This window comes from Varroa destructor, unplaced genomic scaffold, assembly GCF_002443255.2.
Source record: "Varroa destructor unplaced genomic scaffold, Vdes_3.0 BEIS01000001.1, whole genome shotgun sequence".
Lineage (NCBI taxonomy): Eukaryota > Metazoa > Arthropoda > Arachnida > Mesostigmata > Varroidae > Varroa > Varroa destructor.
In genome coordinates this window covers 6,307,704-6,323,280 of record NW_019211454.1, presented here as the reverse complement: position 1 = coordinate 6,323,280, position 15,577 = coordinate 6,307,704, and the positions used below count along the sequence as shown (strand labels likewise).

Sequence of the window (15,577 nt, the reverse complement as noted above, 5' to 3'; positions counted from 1 at the left end):
GCACATCAGATTTCATCATGTAGCGCCCACTGTGTCTTGAATAGAATATTCGCGTCATTATACGATACGATAAACCATCTTTAAACACGATACAATTCGCTTGCTATTTAATATATGTTCATACTAAGGTTCTACTGTACTTCACTAAGTTATTGTGACTCACCACACAACGAGCAAACCAAGAGGTGTCTAATTGCTTTGTATTTTCCCAGCATCTTCAGTGATTGTTCAGGTAAAGCACTTTGAGTGCACTGGCCTCCAGCTCCTCCGTCTAACAAGTGCCCTTTTCTTGTGCCGCCGAGTAACGACGCTTCTCCGCCTACTTCGACAAGAACAGGAAACAGGGAGAATTATCTTCAACCCCCTGTGCCCACAGTAACCTTTCTTCCTTACACTCGAAGCAAAAAAAGCTCAGGAAAATCGACGATTCAACAGCGCACTGCCAGGGGGCGCCACTGGGCCTTCTATGAGTGTCCCTTTTTAGGCGCGCGTGTCGTCGAACTTCACGTTCGGGTATATTGGGAAAGGGTCGATTGCAAAGGTCCTTACCCTTCGTCATGAAAGGGAGTTCGCCAGGGCTTAGTGAGCTCGATGGGTCGACAAGTCAGATTCGACACAAAGATCCGACGGAAAGGTCACGTCGGGTGCGGCCTTGGGTCGCTCAACGTAGTGCTGGCAAGCACGTGATCCCCCTTGAAATTTCTACTATCGTAAAGGAAACGGTGTGTGCTTTTCGCGTGTCATGCAATGTTTCAGCAAAAAGTGCTTTCTTCCCAGAAAGCTAGAAGCCAGTGAGAATGTCGAGTGTGCAGAAGTAATCACTGTTATAAAATAACAACGGTACGATAATTCTTCAAGGATCTTGAGCCTATTGGGGTTTGTTGTTTAGTTCTTATGGTGTGGATCACATGTGAAATAAGGAACAGATTTAGTGATTCTGCGTCGTCGTGTATTGGAAAAGCGAGAGCAACGCGAAGCAGCTGCATGATATAGTAGGTGTTATTCACCCCCCAACCTCCCTGCAGTAGTAAAATATATCTGCTGCAGCTACTATATGTAAAGTTTACTGACTGTGTTATCCGTTTTTTTTTTCTGCGTATACGGTGTGCTCGTCTCTGACATGGTGATAGTGGGCAGTGCTGTTGTGTGTGATGGATACTGTGGTGATGTAGTGACCAACGGATATGACTTGTTACACTGTGGTGACTAAGCGTTCTCGACGTCGCCGTCAAAACAGCTGCGGCTGCTGCAAGCAAGAACGGCACCAACGGACACAATTGATAGTAAAGATTGTCGCAGCTGCTGCAGGGCAACAGGGCCGCCAGCGGCCATGTCGCGCCGGGCAGCAAGCGATCATACGGCCGACGTCATGACAGCCCGTTTTTGGACACTATTTTTTATTTATCGGCTGTCAGCACCCTACAATATACTTCACAGAATATTAATAATAGCTCTATGCGCAACATTGTCTCAAGGTAAGTAAACGAAACAACACATTATAGAACAGGTCCGAGTGCTATACGTTACTTGGGAGCTGTGTTGCTCCTCTGAATCACAGGGAACTAGATTAATGTTACATCATAGGTCGCTTGTAAGCGAAGCTACTACTTGTGAATGCTCTGTACCGTATAACAAATAAGCTGAAAATTGTTTGTTTGCATTGAGCAAACGTTGAAATTATTCATGAACAGATTGGGCACTTGTGAGCAAATCAATCGTCTCAAAAGAGAAATATTAAAATGGAACAATTTCACTATTTTTTTAGAGGGTCGTCACTTTGAATCAGCGCGCCAAACCACATGCGTGAACAACGCTGAAATTCTGTCGGACGCTCCTCCGGTATTATCAGTTGACCAATGGCGTCTTATGGTGTTAAAATGTTATGTATTGACCATATGCCATCTCATAAAACGTGTTGACCCCCCACGCGTTCTTTTCAACTCATTAGTAAAAGGAGATTTTTTGGTGAAGCAATTGGAAAATTCTATCAGATGTAACATCGTGTACAAAAAATAACTCGACTCTCTACTGAGGCTACAAAACATCGATTCATCCTATGAATTCTGAATCTTCCTTTATTATACTGTACACATATTCTACGTTACTATATATACGTTACTATAACTTGCGTGCGTCATTAAATTTGAAAGGAGGTATGTGTTTATATTATTTCCGGCGCAATAATTTGCTTTGCCTCGACAGCAATAAGGTAAAATAGGGATAAAAGAACCATCTTAAGCAGGTTTTTTGCTTCTGATTTCAGTTTAGCTGCTACTTCGCACAGAAAAAGCATTCAATTTATATTGGTACGCGTCGGCTCGTAGGGATAAAGTTGTGTGGAAATCAGGGTGACGATGTGAAATGTTCAAGTTCCCTTTGATACTTGATGTCTGCGACCGAGACGCCACCACCAGCTTCGGAGGTGTCTTTTCCATGTGGTGTAGTGTATTCGACTTTGTCTTATGACCTATCTGTTTCTTTCTTTTGTGTCACTTCTTGTTGAGTACGCGAAGAAGCACGCTGTCTCTACGAGCAGCTGTTGCTCCGCAGTGCACCGGCGCTTCTTGGTAGATGGGCTACTACGAGCATGATAGGACTATAAAGCGACGATGGCTACGGAAGAGAGGAAACGACGCACGCAGAAATGCAGCCTACGCAGGCGGCAGCAGCACATCGGATTTACCACAGGAGGGGATCTGTCAGTCGCCGGAAAAGAAGCCTGCTGTTCCGTCCTTCTTTCTTGACAAGCGACGAGGAAAGAACTCGAGTCAACAGCAAGCAAAAGAAAACCTCCGAACGCAACTTACGGCCCAGGCCCATGGCCTGGCTTTGGGAGAATCAAAGCCTCCGGAACAACGTTGGAGATATTTCTCGCTTTGTGTGTGCGTGTGTTTTGGCAAAACGTCGACAGTCCACCAGTTGCTGTTCGGCCGTTGAATGACGTCATAAGCAGCTGCAACGTGCATGTCCTACTAGTGTCGACCCTGTTTCGACGAATAAGCCTGAGTTCTCGTTAAAATTTTATCGAGCAAGCGGAAGCATATGCAGAATTGGGAACAAAATAGGCAAAGATTTTAGTGAGATGTGATATGTGAATGCAGCAATGGAGAGAATCTTGACAGGTCTGAAGTAAGGCGACGGCACCTTTTGTGATCCGTGAAGCAGCAGTTAGGTAAAAAGAAGGCTTGATGTTGGTGCCGCGACGGTTACTCCTTCGCTGTTGGGAAGTGTGCGTCTTGACAAGATCGTTAGCTGTCAGTCGAAGTACTTGAATGAAGAAAATTGGAAACAGAAATCGAATGAGTAAAAAGTAGAAAAATGTTCGTTTGCGCTTGACAGTTCTGCGCACCGGTGTTATATATATATATATGTAAGAGCATACAAACGCATACGGCAATGTTGTGTATAATCTGTAGGTGTCCCTAGCAGAAGGCAATAAACTTGTTAGCATGCAGCGCCCTTCTCTCAGGACGTGCGTGTCAACATAGCTGCTACCGGTGACGCTTTTCTTTGGAGAAATTTCAGCTTTGTAGGACAACGCTATGGTCTGTTCTTTTGAACGAGAATGATTGTGAATGCGTTATTTTGTGCCAGCCTCTGTGTACCCAACGCCTATGTATCAATGGCATTTTTACTATCGTTGACTTTTGAGAGAGAAACCTTTCTGCTCGTAGTTATCGGTAACGTGTGTGTCACACAGTTCAGCTTTTTAGTTGTTACGTGGCTAATTATAAGTACGCTCGAAATGCCTCCAGGTGATTGAATTCAATAGCATCGGCCCGCTACTGAAAGCTATCTGAAAAAATCAAAGAAACCATTTGACAGCGGCGGCTTAATAGTATATGAGTATACGTTTTAGATCACGTAGTTGATGACGGGGGCCAGTGTGAATACGCTCGGTTTGAAGACGTCGTGCTAGAGCAAACAGTAACGAAGTATGTCGATGACCTGATAAAACCTGAAGACTCGAGAGTTAGTCGCTTATAGGAAATGAGCGGGGCCACCTGAAAACTTGGATATGGGTATACGCAACGAGGATAATATTTCGGCCAATATAAGTGCATGTCCTTATTTGAACGCTCTGCGTTTTTCTAAAAAGTAAAAAGTGTGTGACTTTTATACGCAGTCGAGCTAAAAGTGAGTCAGATTAGTCTAATCAATGGTAGTTATATTGCTAAAATATGCCTTCGTTTAGAATGCAAAGCTTAATGGTCATCGACTATAGTCGCGTCGAGTAACAACGGACCAGCGGTTTCGAGGTCCGCGTTTTCCTTCAGTTTGCAATTGACCCAGACAGGTAAACAAATTGATAACGCCTGTTTGTTTAGGACTGAGTATTACTTGGAATGCTTTACCTTATAAACGGCGCTAAGCGCTCTTCTGGCACACGCAAAATCGCATGCCGTCGACTTTCATCATCGTGGGGATATGTGCTAGGAGGATTTTGTAAATGGGAGGCCAACGCCTTTAGACGATGCTTGTATTCTAAGCAACTATTTATTTTACCGAAGAATCGGTTGTTGTTCTTCTGCTCCGATAAGCTGGTGGTAATTACAGTTGAGCATTTCGTGCCGATTCGTAGGCCGTATTGGAGACTACTGGCAACAGGCTCCTTATAGTATGTTGCTCAATTTACAACGAAGAAAAAGATAGACGTCCACTTAAGCTCGTATCGCTTTACCGTCCGAGCTCTTCAGTGAACTAAGGGTCGTTAATGTTTCTTTTCTACCTATCAATGCCACATTATTCTTGTAAATATACAACTGCGAAAACTTGTTACTTCTTATATTTGTCATAGGAAATCGTCCGCTAGCTAAATCACGCACATTGACACGGTTGTATGCAGTGTACATATGCATGTACCTCAAAGCAATATCTTACGCCGAAACAATAAGAGCATAATATACCTTGCATATTGTTTCTTATCCGTTATTAATTATATCATATCCTTTGTGTTCAACCGATACCGTCATTTTCCAGGCTATTTATGGGAGAAAAATGAGAATAAAAACAGACAAATAATTTGGCTCGTTTTAGACTTGTATTTCATTAAATTTTACATTAGACTAAGCCTGCAACTTCGTTCGAGTTACACTGCTATATCGGTTCACTGGAGATTTTTGTAATGCTTTTTTTTTTGTCTTTTCTAGTGTAAAAATGCCTGTTGAAAAGTTGAAGCCCAATATTGTTCGGAGAATCAAAAGATCGCTAGATGTGACCTGTAAACGAGGACCGGCAAAACCTAAACAGACGATAGTGAATCCCGGATCAAGGAAAGAGTCACGCTCGGTTGAGATCAGGCAGAAAACGTTTCAGATTTCAATGAATGAATGAATGAATAATTCTACATATCTAAGACATGGATACGACTTTAACTGATTCAAGCAAAGGAAAAAAAGCTTCTACAAATACCATTCGCCTCAAAAATCGGGCTCATCGAAAACCAGCTGTTTCATAATGGTAATAAATACAACTGCACGGCTAATCCACGTCCACAGTGCAAATTGTGAGAGAAATTGATTGAGAACAACTTACAAGTGGTAACTTTCACAGAGGCAGCTTTGCGAGTCAACGCAAAGTGATACAGGGCAATTTTGTGCAATCTTTTGCAAAGTATACTGAAATCCGTATAATCGTATAGGAATGTTGTGTTGAAACAACCTAAAACAGACACTTTTCTCGAATCGAGTAAACGTTGGTTGCTAAGTCTTTCGTGCCGGCGCACACATTTCCAATGCGAGCATTTCTTCTAATGGCCGCCACAATAATTTACTTTTCTATTTAGACGTTTATAGCAATGTAATGTTAGCAGATGAATACAGTCGTTAAGTAATCAAGAATGCGCTCAAAATGCCCGCGTTCTTAGCTAGTGACAGCACTTCGACGTATTTCGAAAACGCAGAACAATTTCAAATCTGGCAGATCCACAGTTCGCTTTACTATGCCAGGATAGAATGTTCGTCTGACGCGCTAAATAGAAAAGCTGTCACTAGAACAAAAAAAAAAAAAAAACTCATATACAAACTTAGCGCCTACAAAATATAGACATGACGCGAATGTCGTTAATTACTAATAAATGAATTTCTCTAAACAACACTTTGCCTAAATACACATGAGATGATGTCGTTATTGTTATAGAATATTGTCTGTTATATTTATGACAGCATATAATTTGTGACGCATATTTATTAGTAGCGTAGAAATAACGGAAAGCTGGCCCTTGTTGCTGACACCCGCCACGCAGTGCATTTTATGTAAACGTATTTAGCCGCACTGTTGTTATCGCTTATCGCTAGTTCTGAACACTGGGTTCTGGCTGAATTTATAGGCGTGGCAAAAAGTTCTCACGCGATTTCTGCCACTGCTGCAATATCCGTAGTTCTTCGCAGGTTTCAATATGCTGCCAGTTGTGGTAATATCCGTGTACAACGAGCAAGTATTATACGAGGCAGAGCTTCAAGACAAAGCAGTAGCTCAACTGAGATTATTAAACCGAATATTGTATAGTTAGTAAAATGCCAGTAAAGTTATAGATATTAAGGTCAAGAAAGAAGCTAGAGAACTTTGTATCTAGAAAATAAAACAGTGGTTCAAAGCTGACGCCGAGTGGTACACGGTCAACGTGACGCTCAACTGGTCACCCATGCACCGTGTTGCATATAGTGCAATATTATATACTCAGAATGAGATAAACAGGTATGTCTAAATGACGCGCAAATGAGACGCAAACGCTATTGACGTTAACTCCGACTACTTTCGCCTACTAGACGCGATGCAAGACACCTATGCACCGAACTGTTTTGCTATAAAAAAAATAATGTTACACTATAGACGGTAGTGCATAGTATTTTGTTCGTATTTGCCGGGTCAATTCGAAGCGCGATGAAGATGCAGATCAAGTATAACTCATTATTTTAGCGCCGATCCGAAAGTGTACCAACGAATCATCTCTGTAGCATGCCTCATTGAACGGGCAGCCCGTTATATTCGGAGTTGATTTACAAGCGGATGGTCAATGATTCATTCGAACAACAAGTGTTTTATCTACACTATAGGAAAAGGTCGTACAAAAACTGTGTGGAGACAACCGTACGAACCCCACGATGTCTCTTATCGTTCCGTGGGCGGGCATTCGATGGACCGGAAAATTTAATGTTAGACATGATCTGGCTATAAACTAGTCGCCTTACTGATTTCAACTATGCTTATTCGTGTATCCCGGATGAAACAGAACGTATCATAACAAAACTCCTGCATTCAGCTAGGTAGAATTCAAGGAATTAATGCAAGAGCTAACGAAACTGTCGTTTCCGAGCTTCGAATCCTTTGAGCTTGCATCGATAAACACCGATTCCACAATGGACTACAGAGATTTACTCATAACTAGACAATTCTGTACATGCCGTTGAAAATACGTTGCGCAAAATCTTTTCTTCAAAAACAATTTTATCATCATTTTGGCATCATCGTTTACGGTCCAATTCGTTTTCGATCATAAATATATCATTAGGTGAAGCGGAGACAGGCGGGATTGAATTGTTATTGAAACATTAAGCTTTTGTGAAAATACAATCGAACCTGTAATGCTGCAAATGGTTTTTTTGTTGATTGTGACTGTTTTTTCCAATAACTATAGCTTGCATGATTTTCTGAAGTCAGAGTTAGGGCAATATGCATGAAGCCGGACATCGCTTTGATAGGTACGGGCTTAGCTCGCCTATGGAAGCAAAGTACAGTAAAACAATGGCTTTCTCACCATTGAAGTTCGAAGAAATGCACTTTGAAGAGCTAGGAAGTCGGTCAGTTCCAATCAAATCCGTTTCTCTTGTTCATAACTTCGATTGCAGATTAAAATAATCTAACGGGACCATTCTTTAGAGGTACTGACGTCTTGTAGTCGTTGAGGCTACAGCATAATTTACGATATATGTGGCCCTAGAAACAAAAATTGACCGTCTAAATTAATATGCCTATGTAACGTCATAGTGTTAACGCCGATGACTTCCAGAGACGGTTTTCCGTATATAGACGATATAGGCGTGGACTAAATAAGTCAACTCGATTTTTGTTGGAGTTTTAAACTCCTATAACTGGAAACGAAATGATTGGAAAAAGGTCACATTTGTTTGAATTGCGTGGGAGTCATGGCCCAGGTCCAGAGCATCATAAGGTTTGCACAAGCGTGGGATTGATACTTATCAGATTCTTATAGATTTGGTTGAGGTCCTTAATCTATGGGCTCCTTAGGATTAACCTGGTATTTGCAACCATTTAGAATAAGTCAACTCCTAAAATCGGCATCGAACAAAGCTACTGCTGAAGTTTTTTTCCTTAAATTACGTGCTTTCCCATCTTATCAAGATATCGAAGGCCAACTAGGATCTTTCTGTTCTCTGCCAGCATTTGGATGTTTCCCGTTCAGTCTCCCAAAAAATTTCACGCTCGTTACCATCGTGTGCTTCAAATGAACAATTTTTGCTGAGCTACGCCTCGACCAATCTTTAAGTCACGCGTTGCCCCGTCGTTATTAGCTGACATACGATTGTGCTTAGAGGTGATCCTGTTAACGACAGCTAAAATTTAACTTTTTCGTCTTCCGTATAATCAACGTTAGCCGAGAAGTTTCAAACATTTCAAGAGCAGCGATATTTAGAGTTTAATAGCTACCGTAGGAACTTTACAACTGAGGATTCACAACTAGAAATAGAAAACGATATCTTATTTAATATGCAGTGGTTTTTCCTAAATATCTATGGGCGCCGATGTCTTTGCTTCTATGGACTTTTGTGGCTGTCTACGATTCTTCGATGTTCAATGTCATAGGGAACTTCATAGGGGTAAAATGGAAAAGGGTAAGTGTATTACGTATAGTAAAGTGTCGCCATTATGCAAATAGGTTCATTCGATGGAGATGGAGATATAAACAAGTAAGTATGTCGATTGTGTCTACGCAATCGTTGACTAGCTTATTGCTACAGGGGTTTATTTTGTTCCTTGCTGCTTTGAGACTGAGGTCTCCACGATCATTCACAGACCGAAGAATCTAAAGCACCTGCTTCGAAAACTATTTTATCGTTTTAAGCTACAGAATCGGACTATCTTCAGCTTTCGATCTAGAGCAACAATTGGCTAGTTACGACATACTTACCATGCGAATGTTGGTAAGTGAATTGAGCGCAAAACCTGCAAGGGCACTTTCTTTTCGGACACTTTGTGTCATCATCTTATCATTAGGGGTACGGGAAACTCTCAAGGTTTGAAACAGGCCGCAGACACAGTTCATCTCGCGCTGAAAAAAAACTAACTGTCTAAAGCAATGCTTAATTCCGAAGATTTATTTTATAATGTTCTACTCAGACAAGCGCCAGCTGCATCCAGAAATGGGCTGGAAGGAAATGGGCCATACCGTACAAACAGAACTTTCGTTTCCAATCAGCGATTTCACTAACGATTTCCATGATGGACCACAGAAATGTCGATGGTAACAATATATTAGCATGTGCTTACTTCTGTTACTTAAAACATGTTTTTACTCTTTCAAGTTTCATTGCACTTTGAGTTAGCCGTATAATTGCTACTTCTTGCGTCACATCTAGCGTGCACCCATGATTATACCATAAGGAAATATTTTTTACGTGATAGTTGACCGCAGTTATTCAAAAAGCCAACAGCAAAAACCTTTGTTGATATCGAATGGATACCATCGCTGGCCGTACTTGTCGGACAAGGGGACTCCTTTATTTATACTTGCTTCCAGTAATGAGCAAAGATGCTGACAAGAGATTTCACATTGAATTGAAGCAGTGTCGGGCGACGCGTTTTACGTAAAGACTTCACGGAAGACGTCTTGCGGAGCGAAAGTATGTGGTGTTATGGTGCGGTCGACAGGGAAGATGTTAACGTTATACAGTGACAGGCTTTTTCACTTTGATAGTGCGACGTGGAAGACGCTTATTGAACTTTTTTTTATTGAGTCACTCCAGCTCTTTAGTATCTAAGTATCGATGTATGTTGGCGTTCAACTTCTCGTTGCTATCGTTGCTTTGTCCAGGCATAAAAGGCCATTCGAAGTGAAGCAGTCGTTGTCACTCGTACTACTTTCACTGTTGCTGCTGGTTTGGCCAGCTGCGACAGTCCGCAGTAACTCCTATTCGGCGCATTTGCTCCGTTTGACGATAGCTCCTTTGGGACAGCTGCGAATTCAAAGCTTCAGAAACTTCGCGAACCTTTAAGTTTTTTCTTCGCGTGCTTTTACCCCCCTCTCTCTACAGCGCTTCTTAGCACGCTCAACTGAGCGATGGTTTGCATAGGCAATGCATGTAGGCAATCTGTTGTTTATCTATATAATCTCAGCATTGGCTGGCGTTTTCGTTTTGCCTTGCAGCCTTTCGTTACGGTTGCTAGCGACAACAGGCGCCAGCAATTTGAAAGAAGAAGACAAAGTAAGAACAGAAGCAGGTGAGTAGGAGCAGGGAGTTGGGTGTCAGGGGGAGAAAAAGAATTGAAGGGAGTGGTGTAGGATATCCTCGAGGCAGTAGGGAGACGTATAACTAATGGTTGGCAACGGCAAGGAAAACATGGCAAGCCCCTGTTGCGACCACCTTGAGCGAGAGAATACTGGGGTTGGTAAGGGATCAGAAACTTAGTTATGGACGTTGGGAACCACCAACAAATGAAAGAAAGCAAGGAAAGTTTCACAAAAATGCATGTATCACTGTCGTTGCGAAGATGGAAAGGGTTCTTGGCTGCTGCTTCTATTGCTCCTGCTGCCCCCGTCGTTGGAATGGTTGTTTGTGGCATACACTAGATACGGGCGCAGGCTGTGCTTCGCCGTTGTTTAAGCCCTGCGAAAGTTGCAGTGATCGGAATGGGCTATCGCATATGTTTCTGCTGGTTCTGCAACGTGTGTATCATCGTACCGGGAGACGTCAGCGAAAAGAAAGACGTCATCAACGATTCGAAAAGAGGGGGATGTCACCCACACAGAACCATTGCGGGCATCGGGCAAAGGAGACTGGGAAATGGTGACACAGCAAGGGAATACCAAAGAATAACGCGCTTATGGTAGCTAGCACAGCGGCTGTTGGTATCTGGTGAAACGACACTTCTTGGTTTCTTCTTCTTCGGAAAAGGCGGATGACTATCAATGGCGATGAACAACGAAGATCGCCCTCGATCGTGCTGAGCCCGTTGAGACCTAACGAGGCCCCTGCGAGCCGCGCATACGAACTTAGAGATACCGTGCAGAGAACACGGAATGCAACAGCAGAAAGAGAATGCTGGACGAAATCGTAGACTGGCTCATGTACCTGCGGCTGAACGGTCGTTTTAGAAAATAGGCTGCTTGCGTATCACATTGACATAATGGTTCCCCACGGCGCTTGGTGACAACGATCTCTTGGCGCCGAGGTAAAAATCACCCGCTTCTCCTACTTTGCTTGTGCTACTCGTTATTCGTATGCCAGTGGATCGAGCAGCAGAATCCAAACGCAAAGGTAGCTTTGCCATACGGGTTTTTTCGTGCTTAAACGGGGGGGGGGGGGGACCTGGTATGTAGTATAGAGTCAGGCTCTAGTTGATGATCTCCTGTTGTACGTAGACGGGGCACAAGGCAGGATAAATGGTGGTAACATCGTTTACTTCCATTTCGACGAAAGTGGCCGTAGGGAAAACGAAGCAAATGAGAAAGAGAGGGATAATCCGAAAAACTGGATGGGCCGAATAAGGACAACCGTACTTGAGGGCTGCATTAGGCAATGTCATAAGGTGGTTTACAGATAGATAGTACATGTATGCTAGATAAACAGGAAGAAATACAGGGAACAGAAGATATAAGCGAGCGGAAACACATCCAAGTGATCATCCTTTTTGAGGTAGCTCCTCAGGTAGTAAATTGCGACGAACGTGGTGGCGCACGTAGTATCTGATTTGATACCGGCAGCTTGACGAAATCTGCACTAGCAACACGATGATACACGACGACGGATGACTCTACGCCATGTCTTTTACACAGAGTTTTCTTGCACTGTACCTGTTTTCATATATATCGAAAAAATGCAACGTATAAGAAGTAAAGCGAAACGTTCTAATTTTACTCGCTACATCGGCCAGCTCATAGTCTTTCGTAGACTGGCTGTTTGCTTTGGGTCTAAAAGTCTTTCTGTGTCTTTCTTACTTTTGTGGAAGCGAGATACGATCACGACAAGGTCTAAGACGAGCCAACTGAAATGGTTCGGTCGTGCCCATGACGTGTAAATGTCTTGTCGTCCTTAGCTCTATTGCCGTCGTCGTTGTCGTCGGGATGAAAACCAATGGATGCTAAGGGAAAAAAGGAGCAAGGTCAAGAAGAAAAGGCAAAATATGGGGACACGAAAATGGTGATAAATGTAAGGTCGCCATTAGATCGGAATCTTTTACTGCCTCGCTACTGCTGACACCCTCTGAAGCCCAGTCTGTTCCTTCGCGCTAGTTCTCGTTACGCGTTTTTGTTTTCTATCTCGTGTTCTTTAACTAAAGGCTAGTATTCGAAAGAGTCCACTCAACATTTTTTTTTCGCAGTAACACCGGCGCCATATTCAAATGCAAATAGCAAAATCTTCCAACTCTTTACCTTCTTGGATGACCCTCGCACGCATCCCCCACACTTACAGTCCCTAATGTCCCCTCGGTCTGTTCGCCTTGCTAGCGTGGCGCAAATTATCTGACTACCAGTGTCGGGCGAATTCAGGGGAAAGGAACAGAAAGAAGAGAAGTATGAACGAAGTGATCAGACCGACTGGGAACTGACATCGATTCGGAGTAGACAGCTGATCAATCAGATTTACCGGCCATCACCGAGCGTGGTCTGAGAGTAAACTAGAAAGATCGGGCTCGGTGGCGCCGTACGGGAGCGGCTCAGTGAGGGTGAAAACCTGGCAGAAAGTGAGGCCATCGAAACGAAGCAGTTTTCCCATTACTCGATATGCTGGGTCTTTTTTTTTCCATTTGTTAGAGGTGACTAACTACACCGAACAAGAGGGGAGCGGATCTAGGTTTGTTTGTTTAAAATGAACAACGAAAATATACTTTGAAATATTTGATTGTATATATATATATATACATACAACATGCTATATAATTCATATTGATTATACATACACATTCTGCACACAACTTCAGCATACACATAGACAGCCGTGACAAATGTATGCGATTGGACTTATGGTTGGTTGCGTCGTAGAAAATAATACAGGGACGTTTTAGGCTGTCCTCTCTTTTTAACGGATTTTCGGTCCAACAGATCGCTGTGAAGGTAATGTCATCTGCATGAAATCAAAAGGTGTGCCATCCCGAGTGCACAGTATGCATTTCGCTCATCAATGTCAAATGGTGACGAAAATCACATCAGTACCATGAAGCCAATCAATGCAATGTTCTAACGTAGGTTTCCCAGCTCCGGTGCATCGGCTTGTATAAAGGTAGATATAAAAGTATACTTTCTGATTGAGATTAAGACGCGTTCAGCACTCGAGCAACAATATTTCAGTGGATGACCCTCAAGAGGATAAAATGTCCCAAAATGACTCAAATTTGTTTTTTCTACAACTCTATATTTTTTAGAAAATCTAGTAGAGACGAATTTGTTTGTTATTAATAAATAAATGAATGAAATTGTGCCAAATTGTAAAAAAAAAATGAATTAAAGTTGAAAGCATGCAGCATAAGCAGTTATTGCTCTACGTACAGTTAAGCGACTACTCTGTTTGTTATTGATTTTAGAAACGACACAACAAATATAATCGAAAATATATACAAAACAGCAAACTTTAGGACAGCGAATAATATCGTTCCTATCAGAATAGACGGTAAAAGATCCTGCTGCCTCGTAAACACGGCCGACCCGTTCGCCAGAGGATCAGTTGGACTTGATTTCGATTTTTTAAGAGACCTTACTGAGATTCAACTGCACTATCGTTCTATCTTGGACGCTTTCGTCCCAGAAGAGATCTTTTGCTGCGTCAAGAACGTCTATCTTTGCTGCTGTTCTCAGAGCGCCTATCGGTGAACCTGCTAAAACCTGATTGTGACAAAAAGCCTCCTTCTACCCAAGACATCTGCATTTCGTTTGGTGTTTGTCTACTGTCGATAGTTCGCGTCGCCACTAGCTTTGCTAACAGCAAAAGAACAGAGCCAGATACTGATTCTAAAGCGACAAACTGCTGTACAACGAATTTATGTACGTGTCTATGCCCGTGTGAGTGTCGATGTATCGAGAATATTGACAACTGTCCAGAGTGGATTCAGCTTCAGCTTGACTTGTCACGCACAATCGAAGTGACACATTGGAACAGACATCCCGGCGTAGACAGAGTGTTCAGGCTATGGGGTGGTTCTCGATATTGTTGGATGGCCCCGCAAAGTAAACAGTGCCCGAAGGCCCGCTCACATACAGACAATATTTAGCACTGCTACTAAGACCGACTAGGTCTTGCAGGTTGGAGAGAAAATACAGCTGTGGTCTGCTTTGTACGGTAATTCTGCTGGCTTTCACCATAGAGAATAACGTTAGATTAGTTTTTACCAAGAGCGTTGCAAGTTTGTACCCCGAAGACGACTTGGAGGATGGAACGTTATCAGATGCCACACTGGATGTTGCGACAAGGCTACATCTCGCAGAATTAAACTGTTTTGTGTGAAGTGAAAAGTCACAGTGCAGGCGGAACGTATCGTTGATGCTGTATTGGACGAATGCGATTGAAAATAATGACTGCAAAAAAAGATGGGGGCACGCAACGAGGGTCAGCTCACAATTTCACAGCTCAAGTTTCCCTTCGAGGAATAGCACAGAATACGTAACAAAACTTGCTTTGGTTTAATAGTGAGTCACATGACCTTACTTACAATAAAGTTGCGTTAATTGTCTGAGCATACTGAATAACGGATGTTGAATCAAACACTGCGCTCAGCTGAAGATTAACAGCATCAATTAGTGATTGACTATGATACCCCAAACTAGTGTTTACATTCATGATACTCCGCCAGTGTCTATTTACATATGCATTCACCTACATAGAAAATATGTTAATGCCCACTAAACACTGCCTTGGCAAAAACTTTCGCTCGAAAGACATTCAGGCACGGTTTGGACAATTCTTCGCTATTCGGTATCGCGTCCTGCTTTGCATTCCGTCAATTCCATTAGATACATACATTGTACGCCATATCTAGTCTGCATCTCTCTCTCTGATCTACCGTATCTGTCGTCCTTGCGAAGCTTTTCTCTGACTTGGATATCGGCCTACATCTGGTCCTGCGCAACTCAAGATGTCAGCAAGAATGCAACAACCCGACATCGTTAGGCAGACCTTTTTCATGGACTCGTGAACTAACGCAGCCAGCCAGTCAACCAAGGTATCGTCTTGTCTATTTTCTCTTGGACAAACGTTTTTCTCTTTGCCTCTGTTTCCATAAGGTAAACAGAACGTTAGCCGATGCCGAGATACGGTTCCCCACGTAGCGGCACCGGCAAACCGGTGGACGATGGAAACATGGACAGGAGGCAACAATTCCTGCAGGCATAGTTGCTACTGCTGGTTTT

General features: G+C 42.8%; 1 protein-coding gene and 1 long non-coding RNA gene across 4 annotated transcripts in view; both read left to right on the top strand.

Annotated features, from left to right (window-relative positions):
* The first annotated feature begins 203 nt into the window (after positions 1-203).
* Positions 204-15,577, top strand: part of LOC111253991 (cell adhesion molecule Dscam1-like) — a 110,747-nt gene continuing 95,373 nt past the window's right edge. For 2 of the 3 annotated variants that reach the window (XM_022814573.2, XM_022814737.2), the window contains exon 1: positions 204-1,475. In XM_022814573.2, coding sequence (XP_022670308.1) covers positions 1,331-1,475 — 145 coding nt within the window. In that variant the 5' untranslated portion in view covers positions 204-1,330. The remainder of the gene's footprint in view (positions 1,476-15,577) is intronic. The other variant, XM_022814409.2, reaches the window with a different exon arrangement.
* Positions 1,484-6,040, top strand: LOC147758181 (uncharacterized). The gene is made up of 2 exons (XR_015325531.1): positions 1,484-3,320; positions 5,151-6,040. It is a non-coding gene; the product is annotated as an uncharacterized LOC147758181 (long non-coding RNA).